The following is a 27,147-nucleotide window of genomic DNA, read 5'->3' as shown; positions in this document are numbered from 1 at the left end:
AAACACGGGTTACAGGTTGCCTGGAATGTGTCCTCCCAGTTCAGAGTTGTGTGGCATGGTTTTGATTTACGGGCTCAAAAACCTGCCTGGAATGCAGCATAATATTGTACTAGAATGCATACAAGGTTTGTGTACTAGCAAGTGTATCTAAATGTACTTTAAGTCCGGAGTATTAGACCTATTGCGAATAGACGTCACAGTTACGTCACTGCAAGCTGTGTGTGCAATGTCGTCGCAGAAAAACAGTAATAATTTTAACAAGCTAGACGTTGAGTACAACCCAAATGCAGAAATTTATTAAAAACAACCAGGCAAACAAGACAAAAGGATAATCAAAACAGTAATCCAATAAACAGGCAAAAAGGTCATTACATGAAACATGAAAATGGAAGCAATGGCAATAGCTCTTAACGTTCGGTACCCAAATAAACTGACAATACTTTGCAACATGAATGAGAAATGGCATGGTTTAAATATACACAGAAAAGGAAGTGAATGTAGTTAGAGTGTGTGTCCATGGTCCAGTTGGGGAGAGGGTTCCATGTGGTGGTGGGATGAATGGACTTCTATTCAGTATAAAAATGAATTAATTATACAAGTGAAATGGGCAAGATTACCCACTAGCAAATGTCTTGTTGTGCTGTTGGGTGTCAGAATAGAAATACCAAAAATAGTATCTATAGTTGCAAGCCCTTAATCGGCGATACATAATTCTATTAATAATTAGAATAGAAAATACTTAAAGAAGGTGTCCGGTGTTCTGTTGAAGTCTGTTCCCTCTGTGTTTCTTATAGTGTTCACGTTATGCTTATCACTTCCTTTTTGTCCCTACTGTTATTTTCTAACATACTTAATAAGTATATAACACACACACACACACACACACACACACATTCTGGTCTCCATATTTTGTGGGGACATTCCATAGATGTAATGCATTTTATACTGTACAAACTGTATATTCTATTCCCTTCACCTAACCCAAACCAATGATGTGAAGTGTTATATAAACAGGCCTATGCATAGTAATGTGTATGTAAACATAATAGTTTTATAACAGTTTTCGAACAAACACGGAAAACAGGACAATTCTCATATATTTCATAAATGGCATTATATAGAATAAATGATTGTATTGCTTTTTATATGTACTTTAGTGATTTATATTGTTAAAATAATTGAATTACCAATTAAGTATTTTGTTGAATTGTATAAGGGAATGAACTGTATTCATTTATTTGATTAATAGCTAAAACAAAACATCATAAGGGGCAGTGCCCCCTGTCCCCCAAACTCTGCATATGGATCTCACTCATAGAACTTAACACAACACATACAAGTAGAGATCCACATAGACCATTATAGTTCCATTACAACCAACAAAATTCTTATTGAAACCATTACATTTATATGATGGTTTATGTTGTTTATATCAGCTGAAATATTTGCTTTTAATTACGCATTTTTTCTTGTCTTGTTAAAGGTTATCAAACTGAACCGAGTCTAGTGTAGTGTAGTCTAGTCGTGTCCTGTCGAGCCTTGCTATTCTTTATTTTACCTGCCCTGTTTGGTCCTAGATCTATTGCCTTGGCTTCTCCTGTGCCCCCCTCCACCCCAGACATCCCTCTCCTTGACCCTTCATGCCCTCTTTCCTGCTCGCCCTGCTGCTTCCCTTGGTATGGTGACTGTGGAGGCTCTTTTTCCCCATTACTCCAGCCCTAGTCATTCTACTTATGCCTTCTGAATAAATCCATTTTCAGTAATGGTTGCCAATCTTGTAGTGGGATTTGCCCTCAGCTCCCTTTAAACTGGTTCTATGGTAGAAGAATGTCCAAAAGTTTACATAAACATTTTTAAATGTATGGCATTGATTTCCTCACCATCACTGAAAATCTAGTTGTGATAGTTGCTTATGAGTCTCTTAAATGTATCTCAATATCATACAGTCACTGGTGAACAGGGTAGAAATATGCAGAAAAAGTTGAAAAGCAAAGATTCTGCAAGACCTCTAGGATTTGTCATACTTGCGTAGAGATCTTTGAGTCAGAACACAAGCATGGTTAATGAATGGTCAACATTCAACATTGTTTTGTCTGACTCTAGCAGAAATCGTGAGTAATTGGTTCATGTATAAACCACTGGACTGGATGGGATGACACACACAGATTAACAGACAGGTCATCCAGTTTTTATATCCTAAACCCTTTGATCGAATGTAGCATCTCTCAGACAAATATTGCATAATCAGGTGTAAAAGAGGTAAGAAGTCAGTACAGCTTAAATTGTGACAGAGGTAACACATGACCTGTGTGAGAAACTTCACATTAACCCGTGAGTTTTTTTCCAGAAAGTTCTTATTGTCAGAGGTCAATCCACGAAACCCATAGAAGCGTACGTAAGAAATGGCATTTGGCGCACAGGTAGACGACAGTCCAAAATGTTATCAGACCAAATTCAGGACAAATGTGAGATCTGTCAGTGTTCAAGTGCACACATTTACATGGATTGACTAGTTTAGAAAAGATCATATTATCTACGAATCAAGTATGTATGTATACTGTACTATATATATAAAAAATAATATGGTGCAAATATGTTACACTTTTGTAGCTATGGCTTTAGGAGATATTTTTGTTGTCTTGTTAAACAAGCTGAAGAAGTTTAATCATTCATCAAAGTGTGTCCTATATCTAAATGCTGACATTATCGTTCAGCCCTCTGTTCTTATAGTTTCTTTGTTTTGGACAATAATTTACACAAGGTCCCTCCCTCCTCTATCTGCTATAAATGTATGAATGCAGCAAACACACGTTCAGTGATTCCTGTGCAGCACACGCACTCAGATTTAATGATGGCTGTTGTTGAGACACTTCTTCAGTTTTCCAGCAGTGGTACATTACTGGCTGCCTTGCTTGTGTTTTTGGTTTTATATGTGCTTTCATCCAACTCCAAATCTCACAAAGAAAGAAAATATCCACCAGGACCCAAACCACTTCCACTGCTGGGAAACCTGCTGACGCTGGACCTGGAAAGACCTTTTGATACTCTCTGTGAGGTGAGATATCTTAACAAGAATAAAACCATCATTTAGAGATTTCTTAACTCATGTTTTACTCTGTAACCTCCAGCTTTCCAAAACATATGGAAACGTATTCCAAGTGTTTTTTGGTCCTAGTAAAGTCGTGGTCTTGACCGGATACAAAGCGGTTAAAGAGGCGCTCGTGAACCGAGCAGAAGAGTTTGGGGATCGAGATATTCAATCTATTTTCAAACTACTTAATAAAGGACATGGTAAGAAGTATGTATACTTGCAGTATTTACTGTGACCATCGACCATCTAGTGCACACATTTATAAGGGCAGGGTTCTCCCAGACAATGTCTAATCACTCATCTGGGTATTTGGAGTGCAGTTTTTTCTGTATGTGTGACATTAGTATTTATACTAGATTAAGTGTTTGTGTTTTGATCAGGGATCACCACTGCTAATGGAGAGAGCTGGAAAGAGATGAGACGCTTCGCTCTGTCTAACCTGCGTGACTTTGGGATGGGCAAGAGAGGATGTGAAGACAAAATCATAGAGGAAATTCAGTATCTGAAAAAAGAGTTTGAGAAGTTTCAAGGTACGACAATACATAGCTGGACATCTGAAGTCATGCTCCTACTTTATAAGATTCATAGAGAGAGTTTGTTTTTACAGGGAAAGCCTTTGATACAACTCAACCCGTGAACTACGCTGTATCAAACATCATCTCATCTATTGTGTATGGCAGCAGATTTGAGTACACAGATCCTCGCTTCACATCAATGGTTGACAGGGCAAATGAAAACGTTCGGCTTGGTGGATCTGTTTCTCTGCTGGTATTCTTTTTAGGATCAATCTATCATTTTAAATATGTTTAATTGCATTGCTGCCATTTACTTGAGCCATTCACCATAATATTGCACTAAAAGATGCACTTTTCACCTAACTTTTACTCTCTATCGCCATCTTTGTTTGAAACATAAAACTGTAGGTTTTCTTATGAACTTATCTTTATGTTTGTTGAAAAGCAATTGAGGTTCAGTTTCGAGGGAACTTCAACGCTGCATCATGCAATGGCATTATGGGAACCCGCTTAAAAGACGCTTCACTCCTGTGTCTCCGTATTTGATGAGGAGGGTAATGTTTGCGTTCCTTACGGGTCTGGGCCAACATTTGCTGAGGTGGCGTGACCGCTGCAGTTGTGGGGTTCGCAGATGGAGTTAGTAGAGGGATTCGAGACAGCTTTAATCCTTTCACTACCCTCTGTCTCCATCGTTTCCGGGAAGAGTGCGGGAACCCGCAAGTCGGCTTCTAGCATTCCAACTGGTAGCATGCTAGACTGCTCGAGCAGCATGGTTTCTTTCTGGGGCTAGTATGGTACTCGTTATTGATGCAGGCACGCCTTTCTCTTGCGCGAGTCCAATCGATCCTGGCAATAGTATCCAGAATGAAGCTAGGCCAGGCCTACACTGTAAAATATTTTCAAAGAGTATTGGGTCTAATGGCAACAGCATCCAACATAATTCCTATTGGTCTGCTGCAGATGAGGCCGTTACAGTAGTGTAACCAAAGGGTTTTCCTCGAGGGGCAACCATTTTGGATAATCAGGGTAACGCGCAGGTGGCTTCATTCCCTGAAAATATGGAGAAATCCCAGGTTCCTGAACAATGGCCTGACAATGGCCTAGGGGTGCAATGTCAACAATTTCGACAGATGCGTCCCTTGCAGGCTGGGGGGCAGTCGTGGAAGGCAGTTCATCTGCAACATCTTCATTGGCAAATAAATTGTCTAGAGATGTTAGCTGTGGTAAAAGCATTAAGGTACTTCCTCGCAGTTCTCAGAGGCCATCATGTTCTGGTGAGAACAGACAATACGACAGTGGTCTCTTATATAAATCATCGGGGGTGCCTGAGGTCACGTCATTTGTGCAGACTGCCGCATCAGGTTCTCTGGGCCCAGGATAAGTTTCTGTCGCTCAGAGCGATATCCCTGGAGTACAGAATGTGGGAGCAGACATCCTGTAGAGACGGGGGTTTAGACCCGGGTAATGGAAACTCCACCCCAAGGTGGTGAAGCAGATTTGGGAGAGATACAGTCGAGCGGAAGCAGACCTGTTCGCATCCCAAGAGACAACCCACTGCCAGTTATGGTTTTCTTTGACTCCTCGAGCACCATTGGGCTTGGACGCTATGGTACAAGCATGGCCGAGGCGATGCCTGTATGCTTTTGTCACAAGGTGACAATCTTTCTAAGGGCGGAACCAAAGTTAGGGAAGTTTTGGTTCCGCCCGGAAGGTTTCCCAACCGGGCTACATATGAAGACGGACCTTTTTACTTCCTGGTTTCCAGGGCAACGCTAACAGGGCTTTACGAGCCACAGGTGTGAGGCATCAAGTAAGCAAAGTGTGATTGGAGGCTGGGGAAAAAAATGAAGCACTTAAATAGCTCTGCTGACATACAGAAAGAGAAGCGATTGACACGAGAGCGATGTACACGAGCGGCGGTTGACACGGGAGAAGCTCCTTTGCCAAAGGCAAACAAAGACAAGCACCTTTTGAAGAGCCCGAAGGCTCTGCTGATCCGGGGATCGCTAAGCGACTGGAAAGAGGACAGAGCCACAGGAGGCGAAAGGAAGGCAGGCCGTGGATCTTTAAAAAGGAGCACCCCGAAGTCGCTGTTGTTATGACCAGTGTTGGTGTGTGCTGTAGCGCTGAGTTAAACTCACCGGGTACGCCAGTCGGATTGTTGGACTTGCTCTCTCTCCCTTTGTGCATCGTGGGATTTCGGCTGATGCAGATATTGAAGACCTTACGGGTTGGAAAGTAAACGGAGACTGACCTTGTATGAATGAAGTGAAAGAAGAAGGAACGTGCTATCGTGAGTACCCATCTGTGTAGTGGTGGTATTGACGACTGGAGAAACCGTTATCTGTGTAGCTGGAATCATCGTAAGGAGAAGTTAACCTAAGGAAGCGTGAGATAACCGAAGCACCGCAGTTGTGAGTAAACGAATTCATTCATTGAATGTACCTTGTATGTACTTGACCTGGATATCTTTTAAGCGCTTTCCAGCGAGAGTGGGTGGCCCTGCCCCTGAGTCAGCGTGGTGGGTGAGCCACCGGATCTTTGTGTGAGACAGCCACAGTGACGGAAAACAACTGCTAGGCCGTGTTACCATCTCCACATTCTTGCCCAGAGCGAGGCGAAGGAAGACGGGCGTCTATTGTGTGCACTGAGCGTGGTGGGTGAGTCTTGGATGTAGAAATTTCACTTTGAAGTGGTGCTGTGTATATTGCAGTGAGATTGCTGTGTCGTGTCAGACGTACCCCGCCTCCAGTCACTCGCTAGGGGCGCTGAAGAGGAAAACGGATTCTAGAATAACCCTGTGTACGATTATGCTGTGAGTGTGTTTCAGCCTTAGAAATTACGGAGTAGTTCCTGAAGTACTTTCGTAGCCAGACGCTTGGCGGACTTGTGTTAGGAGTGGCGGTGAAGATCTGTACGACTGGCGGTGTGAGTATTACCAGTTTCATTGCTACTTTACCCGTGTGCTGTTTATCATCACAGAGTCAGAGGCGAAGGAGATCCGCTGCCCCGAGGTCTCTACAAAGGGGCGCCCCGGTCCGGTTTTCGATTGCCAACGGGCGTCGAGGAAAGGGCAGCGCTCGACCCGGTGTGACGGCGTGACACTCCCGCCCCTCTGTTGAACCAACGAGTCAGCCGAGAGGGTTTGGTCCCCGGCGCTATCTTGGAAACCACTGCCGGTCGATGCAGTACGCCTAGCCGTTATCGTAAGTCCGCCACCCTGAGAAGTATAGCATAACCCTTTCAGTCTGTCAATCAACAGGGAAGAGGAGTGTGCTGAGAGAGCTGCGGAGAGAGAACAAGCGTGAGCTCTAAGGAGACCCGTTGTGAAGGAGAAACATACGTACCAGAAGCTGTAATCAGCGAAGAGGTGAGAGAACTCACTGAGAACGATTCACTGTGCCTTTGTGTCCCAGCTGTCGTCTGTGGAGGAAGAGAGAGAGAACAAGCGTGAGCTTTAAGGAGACCCGTTGTGAAGGAGAAACATACGTACCAGAAGCTGTAATCAGCGAAGAGGTGAGAGAACTAACTGAGAACGATTTACTGTGCCTTTGTGTCCCAGCTGTCGTCTGTGGAGGAAGAGAGAGAGAACAAGCGTGAGCTCTAAGGAGACCCGTTGTGAAGGAGAACCATACGTACCAGCAGCTGTAATCAGCGAAGAAGTGAGAGAACTAATTGAGAACGATTCACTGTGCCTTTGTGTCCCAGCTGTCGTCTGTGGAGGAAGAGAGAGAGAGCCAGCGTGAACCCTGAGAAACCGAGCTGTGAAGAGAGCCTAGAGGGGCCGTTATTTTAAGTTCCCCTTCTTCCCTGCCCTATTTATTATTTTTAAGTAAATTAAATAAAATACATTTTAATTTATGCCTACCTTGTGTGTCTGGTCATTGGGGTGGCTTTGGGAATCTCCTCGAGGTGGAAAAAGGGGCGTGACCTTATTTACATCTGGGTCCACCCCGACTTGTGACACTTTTTTGACGATTGCGCTGCTTCCAGGAGTGCTGAAGAGAGTTTGGTTTCAAATGTCCTAGCCCTCGTGGCAGGCCTGCCTTGGGAGATTCACATCAGGAGGGATCTTCTAACTCAGGCTGGGGGTGCAATATTTCCAGAATTGTGTAAACTATGGGTTTGGCCCCTGAAGGGCATGAACTTCTAGACCAGGGTCTCTCTGGTGAGGTTTTCATGAGTTCACACTTACAAATAAGTCAGATTATTGGAATGTGCATTTGGCATGCTGTCTGAGGACAGGTCTCCGAGCTCAGTATTGACCCGAGCCCAGAGCGCTTCCTGGCAAGGAGAGTGCTCCGGGCTCTGCTTTAGGCCTGAACCCAGAACTTTGAAGATGAGGCCTCTGCAGTGGTTCCCAAATCCAGTCCTCGGGACCCCCCTTCCAGAATGTTTTAGATGTCTCCTTATATGAAACACCTGATTCCACTCATAAGGCTCCTTCCAGCCTAGCCTGATGAGTGGAATCAGGTGTTTCATATAAGGAGAAATCTAAAACATGCTGGGAGGGGGGTCCCAAGGACTGGATTTGGGAACAACTGAGCTAGAGTTCTGGCCTGGGACTTGATAGTACTTTTAGTTAGCTCCCTTCAGTGCTTTAAGTGGGCCGGTACACGCTGGTACTCAGTATCGTCACTTCCAAATATAGCTCTTGAGCTTACCACCACCTCTCTGTGCGTCCAGAACGTGCTTTTAGCATACCGGAATGCTCATTTGCACCTCTGTTTAAATCAGAGGTTTAATTTAATCCTTTGGCTGCGCTGCCGCTTTTCAGAGTGCCCTTCTCAATGTATGCTTCCTAATTCGTCCCACAAAGAGCAGAGAATACATTACTCATACACAGAGTTGGGTATACTATGTAACGCATTACTGTACTCTAATTACTTTTCCTGATAACGCAGTAACGTAACGCTTTACATTTTAAATGTATGTAATTTGATTACAGTTACCAATGACAACAAAATTACGTTACTAGCGTTACAAATTAAGTGTTGAAAAATTAATTAAAATGTATTTTAAAATGACGTTTTGCCGTTGCTCAGCAACGTCTGTTAACGAGCATGCTCGCAGAGTCAGTTAACGAGCATGCGCGCAGCGTCAGTTAACAAGCATGTGCATACTGCATAATCACTCGTCGGAGACGCAAGCAAATGGATGCTGTGTGAGCGGTGGTTAATCATTCAAGTGGAATACAGACAATACATGTCCAAAAAAGTGGGCTTTGCGCGATGACATCTGGTCTGTCAGAAGCGATTGTACAGGTGTGTTTTTAAATTACTAATGTATAAGGTTTTCTTTGTTAACATTATTTAACTATGTTATTTAATCATGAGCTCAATGCGTGCACTTGCATTAATTAATCATATGTTTATTTAAACAATTACCAAAACAACTTTTGATTGTTATATTTAACAAACTAACATGAATATTAACATTCTTTAACTTGACCAAAAAGCCCTTGCGAATGCGTTGACGTGTTAAAACTCTAGTTTCTGTCTCCGCGAATGAATGTGCATAGATCACATGTAGAGTGTTTAATGAGAAATGTTAAACATGTGTAACTTATTATAAAAGCTACAAATATTTCTGCATCATTATGACCAGTAATTTAGGAGAGTGCAAATCACACCAAAATAGCATTCAAATATGACCTTCGGTGTCTCATCTCTTGTCTCCGCCCCCTTCTTCTCCCTTTTAATAGTTTAATCATTAGTTCATTACCCTCACTTGTTTTCTCCTTATCCTGTTTAGTTTTTCATATTTATAATGCCATTGTGTTCTTAGTCATGTGCTCGTTCATTTTGTACTGTTACTGTGTGATTCTGTCTAGTGTTAGAATCATAGTCAAGTCTAGTTTAAGTCATCTGTCAGTATTCCGTGTTTGTTCTGCCCCCACGTGGGCTCTTGTTTTGTCTTTGTTATAATAAAGTGTTTTCTGTTCACCCCCGTCATCGCCTGCGTTTGGGTTCATCCGTCCTTGTTTCGGACAGTTTCACTTTGTAGCTTTTTTACATTTGATTTGTCAAAGTAACTTAAAAGTAAAGTAATTAGTAATTAGATTACTTTTTGCATGTAGTAATCAGTAATGTAATCAAATTACATTTTTAAAGTAGTAATTAGTAATTTGTAGTGGATTACTTTTTTTAAGTAACTTACCCAACACTGCTCATACACCCTTGAGTTTTACAAGTTAAAAGTCCATGCGTCATCGCTTTTGCTGCTGTCAGCGTCATCAACTCAACATGGTCTGGAGAGGTGTGTGTTTGTGTGTGAAACGCGCAACCATAGCTGCTCGGTTAAAATGAACACTTAATATGCCTTTCTTGTTTTAGACTTTGAGTAGTAAAAGAACAAGGTCAGAATCAGAGGACTCACTGGCTGACATCCCACCAAGCCAGAATGATATCGCTGCAGGTCAGACGCAAGCTTTTTCCAATAGGTACGCGACAATCTCTGCTATCGCTGCTATCAGTTTGGTTCCCCTTGACGCAACTTCGGATTTCCTCAGGCAACTTGCAGAGTAAAAACATTATTGAAATTGTAATACACATTTAGTTTAATTGCTAAACTACAAGTGAACGAAATTTCAATGAATTTTAACGACGTGCACAGGAGTTTTACCACCCGCAAAATGGAAAACAATGGGACAAAATAAAATTATGACTTTAGAGTTTCAAATGGCCAGGATTATTCTCGAACCCATAGACATGGTCTTGGTGACATTTTCTTTTAAACTCTATCTGAACAACTAGTTTTAGCATTTAATCATGTTGAAAATTTTACTTGCATATTTTTTGCATTTTATTTATGTTCAATAATAGCTCTTTCTACGGGTATTTTTTCAAAATCCTTTTGCACATTTTATTTATGTTCAGTAGCTTTTTCTAGCTCAAGCAAATCCACAGACTTATAAAAGTATTTATTATTTTTTACAAGGTCTTCTGTTGACTGCTGTATATAAAACCCCTTCAATATAGGAGGAGTCGAGTCAGCAAAAAATAAAAAATAATAGTGTACCGTTACCTCTTTTGTGCCACTTAAAGCACTGGCTCCCTTCAAACCTTTACAGTCAGCTTTGGACAAATATGTATCCCTTAAGCTGATGTTTTTGCTCATCATTGCCACTCTGAGGAGGGTAGGCAATTTACAGGTGGTTTCTGTCTCCCTACCATGTTTGGAGTTTGCTCCAGGGAATAATAAAGCTGTCTTCACCCGAGATCAGTTTAAGTTTATAAGGTTTCTGCCCAGCTAGAACCTTAGTTCTACAGGCCTTCCATCCTCCTCCTCACAAGTCGGCAGACCATTAAATACTTCACCTGCTATGTCCAGTTAGGTTTTTGCAGGAATATATTAATAGGTCTTCTTCGTGGAGAAAATCAGATCACATTTTTATATCCAAGAAGTGCGCTTTACCCTCCCGTTGTTCTTTGTGTATGATTTTTGCTGTGTTATGGTGAGTTACTGATAACGTGTAAAGTTATTTATTCATCTCCTAATAAAGGTCATAAAAGGTCTTATAGATATTTTATAAATGCCACTTCAAAATTTCTGCCATTCATGTTGTTTGTCTCTAATCTCTTCTTGTAGCTGTATAACACATTTCCATGGCTGGGTCCATTTCTGAATAGCAAAAAGGCTATGGTGAAAAATGCACAAAAAAATACAGAGTCAATAACACAGTTGACCTCCGAGCTGTTAGAGACTCTGAATCCACAGGACAGCAGAGGATTTGTTGACTCCTTTCTCATCCGAAAACAGAGCGACGAGGTACGGAAATTACAGTGTTTTGCTTCACATGCTAAAAACCTTTACATTGATTTTTTTTACAGGAGGAAGTTTAAAGGAAACAGTCGCTTACACAAGTACATGCAAGATGGGTTTAGTTGATAGGACTTTGTAGCCTCATGGAGTTGGTAAAATGATTACATGTTTTTTGTTTTGTCAGAAATCCAATAAGAAGGACTCACATTTCCACCAGGACAATCTTATCATCTCTGTGGTAAGTCTTTTCATCGCTGGTACTGACACTACAGGAACAACATTGCGTTGGGCTCTGATGATTATGGCCAAATACCCTCATATCCAAGGTAAAAACACAGTACTCTATAAAGACTTTCCTCAGTTCGGCTGAATTCATTTCTGAAGGATCAATAATGTGCTGTGTTTATATGCAGATCGAGTTCAAGAGGAGATTGACAGAGTGATCGGTGGACGTCAGCCAATGGTGGACGATAGAAAGAATTTATCTTACACCGATGCTGTGATCCATGAAGTTCAGAGACTGGCCAACATATTGCCAATGAATCTACCGCATACGACCAGCTGTGATGTGAACTTCAATGGATATTTCATCAAGAAGGTCAGTCAAAAAGATATATGTTTAATAAAGGCCAGCTAGTGAGTAAAAGCTCACTTTCTTATCTCAAGAGCTGCTATAGCAACATATACTGAAGCCTTTAGTGTCCTTGTAAGAGCACCTGTCTCCCCATGTCTCGTGGGTCCAAGTAGCTTACAGTAGGAACACTTCCAAGAGCAAAATCTTTACATGTTATAATTTGGTCTTCTGTTTGTTTTCTAGGGTACCACTGTAATTCCTCTGTTGACGTCTGTATTAAGGGATGAAAGTGTTTGGAAGAAACCACACAGCTTTTATCCAGAACACTTTCTTGATGAGAAGGGCCAGTTTGTTAAGAATGATGCTTTCATGCCCTTTTCTGCAGGTACTTTCAAATCTACACCAGACAAGATGTTGTGCTTGCCGTATGTATACATTTGAGCAATGAGATGACCCATCTCTCTCTCTCTCTTTCTCTCTCTCTCTCTCTCTCTCTCTCTCTCTTTCTACCCCCTTTCTCTCTCAGGCCGCAGGATTTGTCTAGGTGAGAGTTTGGCCAGGATGGAGCTCTTTCTTTTCTTCACCTCCCTTCTTCAGATCTTCCGCTTCACTCCTCCACCAGGAGTGTCTGAAGATGAACTGGATCTCAAGGGAATCGTTGGAATCACATTGAATCCATCACCACACAAACTGTGTGCCATCAAGCGCTCCTGAATATCCATCTTCCAGGGATAAACAGATTTAAGCACCAATTTTACAAAATGCACATAATGTAAATACATATTGTAAATACTGGAAGAAAGTATTAGCCGCAGTGTGCAAAGCTACTTTTATTGTATAAGCTAATTTTAAGTATGCATCAGATTACTTACTTATTTGCCAAGATATTTTGCTGAAAAGCAATTGAATAGGAAACTGAATTTATTTAAGACCTCCAGTAATCTACACCTCACCTAATGAACAGACTGACTGTAGAATCTGTATACTAATGACGCATTCTAGGCAACCTGTAACCCGTAAATTACGACTTCAATACCACGACTCACGACTCTGAACTGGGAGTACATCGATCTTGTACAGTATTCTTCAACCCTGGTCCTCGAGGACCCCTTCCAGAATGTTTTAGATGTCTCCTTAATAAACACACCTGATTTAACTCACTAGCTTGTTAGGGAGACATTCTGGAAGGAGGCTGATGAGTTGGTTCAAATGTTTTAAATAAGGAAACATCTACAACTTTATGGAAGGGGGTCCTCGAGGACCAGAACACCAATCTAGTATGAGTTCACGGGTGAGAAGTCACGGATTTGACTGCCGTTCCAGTGCACTTTCATGGGCAGAAGGTTGGAAAAACACGGGTTACAGGTTGCCTGGAATGTGTACTCCCAGTTCAGAGTCATGAGTCATGGTTTTGAAGTCGTGATTTACGGGCTCAAAAACCTGCCTGGAATGCAGCATAATATTGTAATGGAATGCATACAAGTAATGTGTACTAGCAAGTGTATCTAAATGTATTTTAAGCCTAGAGTATTAGACCTATTGCGAATAGTCATCACAGTTTCGTCACTGCAAGCTGTTGGAGTAAATGTTTTTCTTATTACATATAATGTATTTCTTATTACATATTTGAATGTTTGATGTTACCATTTATGAATGTATAATCCATGTCTTAGATTTATGAATGTATTAGAACCATATTGTCTTACTAGCTACTCAGAGAAAACTGCCAAGGTGAAAAAGTACGTAGAATGTTCTTTTGTTATCATATGACCTTTGGTAAACTGCATCATCAAACTGCATCATCAAGTTACTATCTTGTTTTTGGTAAAATGTAGTCAATACTATTTCTCTAGACTTAGCAAAATGTGTGATGTTGTTACAATTGTGAAAGTCTGTGAGGTTCGACGTATTTTTTTATACTGTTAAAATAATTTATTAACTAAAAAGTATTTTGTTGAATTGTATTAGGGAATGAACTGTATTCATTTTATTTTATTAATAGCTAAAACAAAAATCATAAGGGGCAGTGCCCCCTGTCCCCCAAACTCTGCATATGGCTCTCACTCATAAAACTTAACACAACACATAGAAGTAGAGATCCACAGAGACCATTATAGTTCCATTACAACCAACAAAATTCTTATTGAAACCATTACATTTATATGATGGTTTATGTTGTTTATAATATCAGCTGAAATATTTGCTTTTAATTATGCATTTTATTCTGTCTTGTTAAAGGTTATCAGACTGAACTGAGTCTAGTGTAGTGTAGTCTAGTCGTGTCCTGTCGAGCCTTGCTATTCTTTATTTTGTCACCTGCCCTATTTGGTCCTTGACGTCCCTCTCCTTGACCCTCCATGCCCTCTCTCCTGCTCCCCTGCTGGTATGGCGACTTTTTCCCTAATACTCCTGCCCTAGTCATTCTACTTATGCCTCCTGAATAAATCCATTTTCAGTAATGGTTGCCAATCTTGTAGTGGGATTTGCCCTCAGCTCCCTTTAAACTGGTTCCATGGTAGAAGAATGTCCAAAAGTTTACATAAACATTTTTAAATGTATAGCATTGACTTCCTTACCATCACTGACTGTTTGTATCTAGTTGTAATAGTTGCTTATGAGTCTCTTAAATGTATCTCAATATCATACAGTCACTGGTGAACAGGGTTCAAATATGCAGAAAAGGTTGAAAAGCAAAGATTCTGCAAGACCTCTAGGATTTGTCATACTTGCGTAGAGATTTTTGAGTCAGAACACAAGCATGGTTAATGAATGGTCAACATTCAACATTGTTTGTCTGACTCTACCAGAAATCGTGAGTAATTGGTTCTTGTATAAACCACTGGACTGGATGGGATGACACACATAGATTAACAGACAGGTCATCCAGTTTTTATATCCTAAACCCTTTGATCGAATGTAGCATCTCTCAGACAAACATTGCATAATCAGGTGTGTAAAAAAGGAAAGAAGTCAGTACAGCTTAAATTGTGACATGACCTGTGTGAGAAACATCACATTAACCTATGAGTTTTATTCCAGAAAGTTCTTATTGTTAGAGGTCAAACCCTGAAACCCATAGAAGTGTACGTAGGAAAGTTATGGCATTTGGTTCAAAGGTAGACGACAGTCCGAAATGTTACCAGACCAAATTTATGACAAAGGTATATGTGTATGTCAGAGTTCAAGTGCATATATTAACATAGATTGACTAATTTAGAAAATATCACATTATTTACGAATGTATGTTTACTTCATTGTATGTATAAGCAATAATATAGGTGCAAATATGTTACACTTTTGTAGCTATGGCTTTGGGAGATATTTTTGTTGTCTTGTTGAACAAGCTAAAGAAGTTTAATCATTCATCAAAATGTGTCCTATATCTAAATGCTGACATGATCGTACCAGCCCTCTGTCTTATTGTTTATTTATTTTGCAGAATAACTCCTCCTAGATTTACACGAGGTCCCTCCCTCCTCTACCTGCTATAAGTGTGTAAATGCAGCAGGTACACGTGCAGAGATTCCTGTGCAGCACACGCACTCAGATTTAAAATGGCTGTTTTTGAGACACTTCTGCAGTTTTCCAGCAGTGGTACAATACTGGCTGCCTTGCTTGTGCTTTTGGTTTTATATGTGCTTTCATCCAACTCCAAATCTCACAAAGAAGGAAAAGATCCACCAGGACCCAAACCACTTCCACTGCTGGGAAACCTGCTGACGCTGGACCTCGAAAGACCTTTTGATTCTCTCTGTGAGGTGAGACATCTTAACAAGAATAAAACCATCATTTAGAGATTTCTTAACTCATGTTTTACTCTGTAACTTCCAGCTTTCCAAAACATATGGAAACGTATTCCAAGTGTTTTTTGGTCCCAGTAAAATTGTGGTCTTGACCGGATACAAAACAGTTAAAGAGGCGCTCGTAACCCGAGCAGAAGAGTTTGGGGATCGAGATATTCAACCTATTTTCAAACTACTTAATAAAGGACATGGTAAGAAGAATGTATACTTGTAGTATTTTCTATGCCCATCGACCATCTAGTGCACACATTTATAAGGGCAGAGTTCTCCCAGACAATGTTCCAATCACTCATCTGGGTATTTGGAGTGCAGTTTTTTCTGTATGTGTGACATTAGTATTTATACTAAAATAAGTGTTTGTGTTTTGATCAGGGATCATCTCTGCCAATGGAGAGAGCTGGAAGGAGATGAGACGCTTCGCTCTGACTAACCTGCGTGACTTTGGGATGGGCAAGAGAGGATGTGAAGACAAAATCCTAGAGGAAATTCAGTATCTCAAAAAAGAGTTTGAAAAGTTTCAAGGTACGACAATACACAGCTGGACATCTGAAGTCATGCTCCTACTTTATAAGATTCATAGAGAGAGTTTGTTTGTTTTAACAGGGAAAGCCTTCGATACAACTCAACCCGTGAACTACGCTGTATCAAACATCATCTCATCTATTGTGTATGGCAGCAGATTTGAATACACAGATCCTCGCTTCACAGAAATGGTTGACAGGGCAAATGAAAACCTTCGGATTGGTGGATCTGTTTCTATTCTGGTATTTTTTTAGGATCAATCTATAATTTTAAATATGTTTAATTGCATTGCTGCCATTTACTTAATAGGGTTTTATAACAATAATACTGCACTAAAAGTTGCACTTTTCACCTAGCTTTTAGTCTCTATCACCCTCTTTGTTTGAAACATAAAACTGCAGGTTTCCTTATGAACTTATATTTAGGTTTGTTGAAAAGCATCTGACGTTCCCTTTTGAGGGAACTTCAACGCTGCATCATGAAATGACACTATGGGAACATGCTTAAAAGATGCTTCACCCCTGTGTCTCCGTATTTGATGAAGAGGGTAATGTTTACAATCCTTATGGCTCTGGGCCAACATTCGCTGGGGCGGCGTGATGCCTGCAGTCGTGAGGTTGGCAAATAGAGTTAGCAGAGGTATTTGAGACAGCTTCGGCCCTTTCTCTACCCTCTGTCTCCATAGCTTCCGGGAAGAGTACAAATGGGCAGGGGATGCAAATGACCAATGTAATACATCTGGTTATTGTGTTAGCCTATGCAAGAATGGTTCTCTGATTTCTTGGAAGACCAAAAAGCAGCCAACTGTAGTATTATCAACATGTGAGCCTGAGTACATGGCATTAGCTGCCACTATACAAGAGTGTTTGTACTTGACACAATTACTTGAACATATTGATGATTATCAGTATGGCATTCCTATGATCTATCATTGGCAAAGAATCCTGTTAGCAGACAGAGATGTAAGCATATTGATATTAAATACCATTTTCTGAGATCAACTGTAAACAATGATAAAGTGTTTTTGGAGTATTGCCCAATAGATCAAACATTTGTTTGGTTTTTCTTTGTGAAGACATCCTGTTGAGATGGGGGTTAAGACTCTGGGAATGGAGAGTCCACCCCAAAGTGGTGGAGCAGATTTGGGAGAGATACGGCAGAGCAGAAGCAGAGTTATGGTCAGCCATGTTTTTTTACTCATCACGCCCCATTGGGCTTGGACACTATGGTACAGGCATGTCCATGGCAAGGCCTGTATGTTTTTTTGCTGATTGTTCTGCTTCCAGGAGTGCTAGAGAGAGAGAGTTTGCTTAAAAGGGATCAATTTTGGTTGTCCTGTTTTGGCCAGCCTTAGTGGGGGGCCCGCCTTGAGAGATTCACATCAGGAGGGATCTTCTAACTCATGTTGGGGGTGCAATATTTCACCCCTGACCAGAAATGTTTAAACTATGGATTTGGCCCCTGAAGGGCATGAACTTTTAGACCAGGGTCTCTCTGCTGAGGTTTTCACGAGTTCACACTTACAAATAAGTCAGTTATTGGAATGCGTATTTGGCTTGTTGACTGAGAACAGGGCTCCGAGCTCGGTATTGGTCCGAGCCCAGAGCACTTCCTGGCAAGGAGAGGGCTCTGGACTCAGCTTTAGGTGGTCATTCTTAAGCGCCATCCACCAGGAAAATTTATACATTAAAATGGAGGGTTTTCACTCTTTGGTGTAGTGATAGACATATAGATCCAGTTAACTGCCCAGTGGCTTCTTCCAGTCTTGCACCTTCTACTTGAAAGGTTTATGTGGCGGCCATTTCAGCCTTTCATGTACCTCTATCTGAGGGCTTCTTAGGGAAGCACCCTCTGGTTTTACATTTCCCTGCATGGCGCTTTGAGGATGATCTCCATCTATTGTCTAGAGTTCTGGCCTGGGACTTGGCAATAGTTTTAATTAGCTCCCTTAGAACCTTTATAGTCAGCTTTGGACAAACATCTATCCCTTAAGCTGACGTTTTTGTTCACCATTGCCACTGTGAGGAGGGTAGGCAATTTACAGGTGGTTTCTGTCGTCCTATCTTGTTTTGAGTTTGATCCAGGGAATAATAAAGCCATTCTTCACCCGAGACCAGGTTAAGTTTATAAGGTTCCTGTCCAGCTAGGACCTTAGTTCTACAGGCCTTCCATCTTACTCCTCACAAGTCGGCAGACCATGAAATACTTCACCTGCTATGTCCAGTCAGGGTTTTGCAGGAATATATTAATAGGTCTTCTTCGTGGAGAAAATCAGATTACATTCTTATATCTAAGAAGTGCGCTTTACCCTCCTGTTGTGCTGTGTGTATGATTTTTGCTATGTTATGGTGAGTTAATGATAACATGTAAAGTTATTTATGCATCTCCTAATAAAGTCATAAAAGGCGTCTAAGGCTTTCTAGATATTTTATAAATATTTTCATGTTGTTTGTCTCTACTCTCTTCTTGTAGCTGTATAACACATTTCCATGGCTGGGTCCATTCCTGAACAGCAAAAAGGCTATGGTGAAAAATGCTCAAAAAAACATAGAGTCAATAAAACAGTTGATCTCTGAGCTGTTAGAGACCCTGAATCCACAGGACAGCAGAGGATTTGTTGACTCCTTTCTCATCCGAAAACAGAACGACGAGGTACGGAATTTACAGTGTTTTTCTTTACATGCTAAAAACCTTTACATTGATTTTTTACAGGAGGAAGTTTAAAGGAAACAGTCACTTACACAAGCACATGCAAGATGGGTTTAGTTGATAGGACTTTGTAGCCTCATGGAGTTGGTAAAATGATTACGTTTTTTGTTTTGTCAGAAATCCAACAAGAAGGACTCACATTTCCACCAGGACAATCTTATCATCTCTGTGGTAAATCTTTTTGTTGCTGGTACTGACACTACAGGAACAACACTGCGCTGGGCTCTGATGGTTATGGCCAAATACCCTCATATCCAAGGTAAAAACACAGTACTGTATAAAGACTTTCCTCAGTTCAGCTGAATTAATTTCTGAATGAACAATAATGTGCTGTGTTTATATGCAGATCGAGTTCAAGAGGAGATTGACAGAGTGATCGGTGGACGTCAGCCTATAGTGGATGACAAAAAGAATTTACCTTACACTGATGCTGTGATCCATGAAGTACAGAGACTGGCCAACATAGTGCCCATGAATGTACCTCATACGACCAGCTGTGATGTGAACTTCAATGGATATTTCATCAAGAAGGTCAGTCAAAAAGATATACAGTATGTGTAAAAGTAAAAGTTCACTTTCTTATCTCAAGAGGTGCTATAGCAACATACAGTATACTGAAGCCTTTAGTGTCCTTGTAAGAGCACCTGTCTCTCCATGTCTAGTGGGTTCAAGTAGCCTACAGCAGGAACACTTACAAGAGCAAAATCTTTACATGTTGTAATTTGGTCTGCTGTTTGTTTTCTAGGGTACTACTGTAATTCCTCTATTGACGTCTGTATTAAGGGATGAAAGTGTTTGGAAGAAACCACACAGCTTTTATCCAGAACACTTTCTTGATGAGAAGGGCCAGTTTGTTAAGAACGAAGCTTTCATGCCATTTTCTGCAGGTACTTTCAAATCTACACGAGACAAGATGTTCTGCTTGCCGTATGTATACATTTGAGCAATGAGATGACCCATCTCTCTCTCTCTCTCTCTCTCTCTCTCTCTCTCTCTCTCAGGCCGCAGGATTTGTCTAGGAGAGAGTTTGGCCAGGATGGAGCTCTTTCTTTTCTTCACCTCCCTTCTTCAAACCTTTCGTTTCACTCCTCCACCCGGAGTGTCTGGAGATAAACTGGATCTCAAGGGAGTCGTTGGAATCACATTGAATCCATCACCACACAAACTGTGTGCCGTCAAATGGTCTTGAATATTGATGTGCATAGGGATAAACAGATTTAGCACTAATTTTACAAAACATACAAAATGTAAATATGTATTGTAAATAATGAAGGAAATTATTACCCAACAATGTGCAATGCTACTTTTATTGTATCATAAAGGTTGCTTTGAGTAGATTAGTTTTATATTTGTTCAGATATTTTGATAAAAGGCAGTTATCAAGATAAACAATGAAATTATTAACTGCTTTTGGTAAATTGTATAACTGTGACACAAATTGAATAGGACACATTGAATTAATTTCAAATTAATTCACTTCCGTTTCAATGTGTATATATATATATATATATATATATATATATATATATATATATATATATATATATATATATATATATATATATATATAACTCCCAAGGGTTTTTTCCTCCTATGACTTTTTTTACTTCCCCGGCTAAAATTCCGGGTTTTTTTCTCCTAAGGGGTTTTTCAACCCGGGGAGGCAGCCTTTTTGGGCTTAACTTCTATACGTTACATTAGTAATACGTTTGCTTATAATGTTGATTTATAGCCATAGCAAATTTAACTGCTTGTGCTATCGTTTATTATGTTGTGCTATCTGTCGATTTTCTGTGCTTTTCACTGCATCTATTATGTAAAGCTGCTTTGATACAATTACCAAATTGTGAAAAGCGCTATATAAATAAAATTGAATTGAATTGAAAAATTAATTTAACACAAGACCTTCAATGATTTACACCTCAGCTAATAAAAAGACTGACTGTAGAATCTGTTTTTATTAATTTGCTGAAACCTATTTCCATGTATGTATTGTATGGAAGCCCATCCCACCACATAAGAAAAAAATAATGGTCAGGTAAATAATAATTATGAGATAAAAAGTCAAAATTATGACTTTTAAAGTCATATCCTCTCCTGATCCTCTGCGAGAACTTATATGGCAACCCGGACAAAAGTTGGTAGATTATATTCCTTATAAATTGAGTCAATTTCTACATATAACTCAAGTAAATTTCTACATATAACTCAAAGTTGCAACTGAATAATTGAAAGATTGATAAATTTATTTAAATAAAGTCTAGAATGTGAACTTTAGTATAGCAGGCAGAGTGCATGATCACAGTATCTGTGTCTAATCCAGAAGGCCTAAATGTAACAATACAACGGCAGTGTCATGAGTCTGGTTTTTCTCTGTCTGTCTCTTTCTCTGTCACATACACATACACATATTCATACACACATTCTCACACGCAGTATTGTACTTCGCTACATTTTAAATCATATCCGTTACTGAGTAAAAAATATTTTAAAAAGCAAGGTGATAAAGACACGCAACGGATGGTTGATGGGCGGGGGAACGCGCAAAAAGAACCATGGAGACGGACGAGCTAGGCGTGCGCTAATGCCGCCTCAGTTCAAGTCCTATGAAAGAAACACCAGGCCATATTTAAGCGACCACTTTCCACTGAAGCGAAGCGAGTGTTTCATTCCTAAGGTAGGATTCATGCTCTCTTGAGTACAAAATTGCCAACCAGGTTTTTACCGCTCATTTGCACAATGCGTTTTTAACACCATGCGCATTATCTTCCGAGGTCTAGCAGCTTCGTGTCAAGTCAAACACAACTTCAGAACGTCTCCATAATGCGCAGGTCATTAGACGTAGGAGAGAGAGAGAGAGAGAGACAGAGAGAGAGAGAGAGAGAGAGAGAGAGAGAGAGAGAAAGAGTGAAAGAAGAATATAAAGGTCTGACATCAGGTACCCACGTCAGGGAAACTAGAAGACAATAAACGTGACAAAAGTATCTAGCCATGCCCATGGCACTCATTTCATTATATGCTAATTTAAACTATATATAGTTTAATAAAATAATGTGTTACCAGCAATACATCAATTACAACCTTACTATAGTGATTGTATTTACTAGCTGCTGACCACCTTCAAAAGTGCATAACTCACATGTAAAAATCATTAAACATTTATAGTTTAAAAAAGTGAACTATAACTTTTAATTTTATAAATTTTTTGTTATTGCACTTTAATTGTAAAGATGTTCCTACAATTAAAAACAACTAGTTTGAGATTTATATTTGTCACGATTTCAGTTTGTTCGATTGCTTTGTTTGGGTCTTTGTTTTGTGTCTGTGTGTTTTCTCATTTTGACAGCTTCACGTGCGCGTATTTCACTCGGGTGCTCCTCCCTTCACTTATCGCTCACACCTGCGTCAAGCACCTGTTGGTAATTATTTGCTCCCTCTCAGTTTGCTATTTAATTCCCCCTATCTCGCAGTTCTCTGCGATTTCGTTGTTTCATGTTTTCGCCATCTGCCCAGTTTTGTTTGTTTCTAGTCTTAGTTTTTTAGTTAGTCTACTTGTGCATTCTGTCGTGTTTTTCCCGTGCTGCCTGGTAGTGATGCAAAGTCCGATTCATTTTCGCGAACCGGCTCTTTTCGGAATGTTCGGCTCATTGAACCGGTTCAAAAAGCCGATTCACAGGTTCCTGACGTCATCAAGAAATGACATTACTATACGCATTTATTGTATCAATGAAACATTCAAATAAAGTCGTTTGTGTCAACACATTAAAACATTTAAATAAACAGTTGTTTTTGTGAAGGCATAGGTGGTTTATTGCCTTGCATTCACAAGTTAGTAATGTTTGTGGTCACAGTTTAAATCGCGGATCATAAATAAAAATAAATATTAAATGCCAGATATAACTGACCAGTTTTGACAAGCCTACAACTTGAATAAGATTCCTAAAAGACACTGATGCACAATTACGGATATGTGTAAGTATAAATAATAAATAAACTTGTGTGTTAAACTCAGGTCTTCCTTAAACAACTACAATATGATTTGCATGCAAAATAAATAGTATCATAACTAAAGCTTTCTAATAAAACAAGCATATCAAGAAACTAATCAAACAAAAAACTTCGCGCATCAGGCTCGTTCAAATCCTCGGTGATTCACACGCAGTGTCAGCAACTCATCCGTCAGAGTCGTCGGCAATCCTCGCCTCGGCAATCATCGACAAACTTCGTTCGGTTCTTTATGAATCCGACGTGCTATTTCGGCTGTGCGTCCTGCGTCATCAACCCGGAACATGCCCAAAACTAAAGTTCGATTCAGTTCGATTTGCGAACCGGCTCGACCGGTTACTTCCTGAGAACCGGCTCAAAAGAACGATTCGTTCAAGAACCTAACATCACTACTGCCTGGTGTGCTCTTGTCTTTTCTCTGCTACAGGATTACTATCTGTGGGAACCTGCTGTGTTGGACTGTTTTTACCTGCGGTGCTGGACTGTGATCTACCTCTCTTCAGTACTGGCGCTGTCCAATGGTGTTTGCTGACCGGCTCGCTGCTAGCTTCAGAGACTATTCATACGGATAACTGTTTCCTGCTCCCCCATGTGGATTACAGCGCGGATTCTTCACTTTGAGCTGGCGCTTTGGACTCTTCCTCTGTAGCGTCCTACGATTTCATCACCCTGTTTACTAAACAGTGGATTTTCACGTTGGCTACGTCTAGGTATTTCTTCTCCCTGTCTACACTCAGCATTGCATTTGGATCCTTGTCTGTGTTTTATCGTCCCTGACAATATTCCCTTGTCGTTTTTGTACTAGAATCCTCCACCTCCCCCCGCTGTAAAAAAGTAACTTTTACTCTGAGTAAATTTAAAATGACTGACTTTTTACTTTTACTTGAGTAGATTTTTAGACAAGTAACTTTACTTTTACTTGAGTACAATATGTTATTACTCTTTCCACCTCCGAGAGGATCTTATTATAATAATACCACCCCTTAATTTGCACTATCCAACCACGGCAGTGTCAAACGCACTCTGACACAAGCAGAATCCACGTACGCTACGATTGAGAGAGGCACTAGTGAATTCAAATTAGAGCATCTTTCATGTCTGTAATGAATGCTTTCTTTAGTCTATAAGGTAACAATAATATAACAAGATAACTTTGTTTGAAATGGGTTTGGCTAAAAGAAAAGTTGGTTTCGTGTATATTACTACTAGGTACTTATACTACATTGACTGGGTTAAATAGAATTGCATTACAAAAAAAGAGACTAAAATACATTTAAAAATTCAGTATGAAGATATATTTAAAGTGCCCTTCTTATGACTGCTTTTCCACAAGTTAAATAGGTGTATGAGTTCCATAAAACATGTTTCAAAAGTTGTTTGCTCGAAATAGCTTGTAGGAAAAAATTGTTACCCATCTCTAGTAGCCTCTGTTTCAGTGCATTTCAGATTGCCATTTTGAGGTGGTCATTATATGTTTATGAGCTGCTGCTCCTTTGGCCACGTCCCACTACTAACGTTATGTGCGATTGCGCAATGGTATCGCGAGCAGTACAGACTGTATTATTATTTTTATATATAATATATTATTATTAACGTTTAGGTATTGCCAGCAGACAAATCAAGAAAAAAAGTATCACTAATAAGTACATTCCAGGAGAAGAAACTCATGACACATAATGATTCCAGAGTAAATTGTGATGTAGCAGTTTCAACAATACACTCGTTTTGCCCTGGACAACGCTAACATATTCCCGCTATAAAACATTTTCAAACACATTATTTTCGCAAACATCTTGTCGTTCTCAATGGCAAATGACTGCTAAAACACACACACACACAAGTTCACCCCCTTGATGTGCACCAATTTGTAGGCGGGATGACGTCAGTTTTTAACGCTGCTAACAATATCTATATAGCCTGTCTACAAACATTAATAATATTAACATTACTATACATTGTTTAAAAGGTCTACGGGTTTAGCACGAATGTATGATCTCTGTTTTGAGATACAGATGCTCTAGCATCATAAATGTAGTATTTTGTGACAGAAGTCCAGATGACAACATGCAGAATATAAACGTGACTTCTTACCTTTGTGTTGATATAACGATCGCGAATCGAATCCAGTCTGTTTCAGATGTATGAATAATCCATGAAAACCGCCTCCGATAAACATCCAATGACAATTTTTGTCCACAAATGCGTATAATCTGTGAAATATAAATATATAGTCTGTTGTCTACATCAGATTTCGCATGAACGTCTTGTAATAGAATATAATATCCCGTACAATCTGAGGACTATTTATGGCATAACACACTGTATATGAGATTACACTTTAGGTTCCAGTAAACACATTAACACGCGTAAAAACTTTAAAAGTAGGCGGGAGTATAATACATAATATCCAAATAGCGCTGTTATTTCCATGAGACATGATAACAGTATAGAGGATATCAGCGAAGTGACTGCTCTCTAGCTACCTGTTGGGTGGAGACCTGGGTAGTGGGGTGGTGGGCAGAAAAATTCAAACGGAATGTGACGACAAGGCTAGTTGCGTCACAACGGAGCTGATTTTGAAACCATGCAATCTGAGACTCAAGGCAGAGGACATTCAGAAACCTGTATCTCACTCAAAACAGCATGGATGGATTTTTCCAAGTTTGTATGCGTATGGAAGCACCAGAGACACAAAACGACACCCCAAAAAATGCAGAAAAAGTGAGTTTTTCATAATATGGCCACTTTAAAACTTTCTTGAGAAGGTTACTTTGATGGACCCTTGCTTCAAAGGCAAACTTGAACGTGTTGCTGATGCTGCCTGGGGCTGGCTGGAGAAAGCAGCAGTTTTCTTTCTTTATTTCTTTCTTTTCTATATTTCTTTAACAAAATTGCTGAATGTTGCTTTAATGTTATTATTAGTTCTATTAGTTCTACAACTGTTCTAAATTATTGCTTAGTTTTTCAGTTTGTTATGTTAAGTTGTATTTTGAAAATAACTACATTTATATATTTGTGTGCGTTTATATATAATATATTGTTTAATGTTAAAAAAAATCAATAAAAAGGTGTTCTTTCATCCACAGACATTTTGTGACATATTTTGCATTGTATTGGTTTAGGTACAGTACCGTTTAGGCACTAGGGCCGTTTTAAACATATCGATTTGGCACCGATATCGGGATAAAACAAACGATACCCATCCCTAGATGGTAAGAGGTTATTGTGGTTTTCAATAGGACAAATGTACACTAAATAAAGTTGCTTCATTATGCTATAGAATATTTTATATAGAATAGAGATAAAATATTGATTAAGGTTGAAAATATTGTATTGTCATACTTGCATAGAAGTCTTTGAGTCAGAACACAAGCACGGTTAATGAATGGTCAACATTAAAAAAAAATCATCAGAACATGTGAGTAATTAATTGGGTCATGACCCAGCAGTTATACCAGTTAAACCACTGGACTAGATTGGATGACACACATAGATAAACAGACAGGTCATCTAGATTTTATATCCTAAACCTTGATCCAGTGTAGCATCTGTGACACAAACATTGCATAATCAGTTGTGCGAAAGAGGTAAGAAGTCAGTACATCTTAAATTGTGACAGAGGTAACACATGGCCTGTGTAAGAGACATCACATTAACCTGTGAGTTTTTATTCCAGAAAGTTCTTATTGTTAGAGGTCAAGCCCTGAAACCCATAGAAGCGTACGTAGGAAAATTATGGCATTTGGCACACATATAGATGACAGTCCAAAATGTTACCAGACCAAATTTGGGACAAAGGTAAATTTGTGGGTCAGAGTTCAAGTGCACACATTCACATGGATTAACTAGTTTAGAAAATATCACATTATCTACGAATCAAGTATGTATGTACAGTATACTGTACTGTATATATAAGCAATTATATGTGTGCAAATATGTTACACTTTTGTAGCTATGGCTTTAGGCGATGTTTTTGTTGTCTTGTTGAACAAGCTGAAGAAGTTTAATCATTCATCAAAAGGTGTTGTTATCGAAATGCTGGCACGATCGTACCAGCCCTCTGTTCTTATTGTTTATTTGTTTTGGAAAATAACTTCCCCTAGATTTACACAAGGTCCCTCCCTCCTGTATCTGCTATAAACGTGTAAATGCAGCAGGTACACG

The 27,147-nt window shown here is 39.8% G+C and overlaps 2 protein-coding genes across 2 annotated transcripts; both read left to right on the top strand.

Moving 5' to 3' along the window:
• Positions 1–2,458: 2,458 nt before the first annotated feature.
• Positions 2,459–12,977, top strand: LOC129436640 (cytochrome P450 2K1-like). The gene is made up of 9 exons (XM_055194875.2): positions 2,459–3,055; positions 3,129–3,291; positions 3,472–3,621; positions 3,699–3,859; positions 11,197–11,376; positions 11,555–11,696; positions 11,784–11,968; positions 12,188–12,329; positions 12,471–12,977. The coding sequence occupies exons 1-9, from the start codon at positions 2,792–2,794 to the stop codon at positions 12,656–12,658; spliced, it is 1,575 nt and encodes a 524-aa protein (XP_055050850.2). The 5' UTR covers positions 2,459–2,791; the 3' UTR covers positions 12,659–12,977.
• A 145-nt stretch (positions 12,978–13,122) lies between these two features.
• Positions 13,123–20,454, top strand: LOC129436642 (cytochrome P450 2K1). The gene is made up of 9 exons (XM_055194878.2): positions 13,123–15,702; positions 15,776–15,938; positions 16,120–16,269; positions 16,351–16,511; positions 18,742–18,921; positions 19,096–19,237; positions 19,325–19,509; positions 19,724–19,865; positions 19,980–20,454. The coding sequence occupies exons 1-9, from the start codon at positions 15,499–15,501 to the stop codon at positions 20,165–20,167; spliced, it is 1,515 nt and encodes a 504-aa protein (XP_055050853.2). The 5' UTR covers positions 13,123–15,498; the 3' UTR covers positions 20,168–20,454.
• The last annotated feature ends 6,693 nt before the right edge of the window (positions 20,455–27,147 follow it).

The sequence above is a fragment of the Misgurnus anguillicaudatus genome, unplaced genomic scaffold (genome assembly GCF_027580225.2).
Source record: "Misgurnus anguillicaudatus unplaced genomic scaffold, ASM2758022v2 HiC_scaffold_29, whole genome shotgun sequence".
Classification (NCBI taxonomy): Eukaryota; Metazoa; Chordata; class Actinopteri; order Cypriniformes; family Cobitidae; genus Misgurnus; species Misgurnus anguillicaudatus.
Note: the sequence above shows the minus strand (reverse complement) of the source record. Positions and strands in the feature narration are given on the sequence as shown.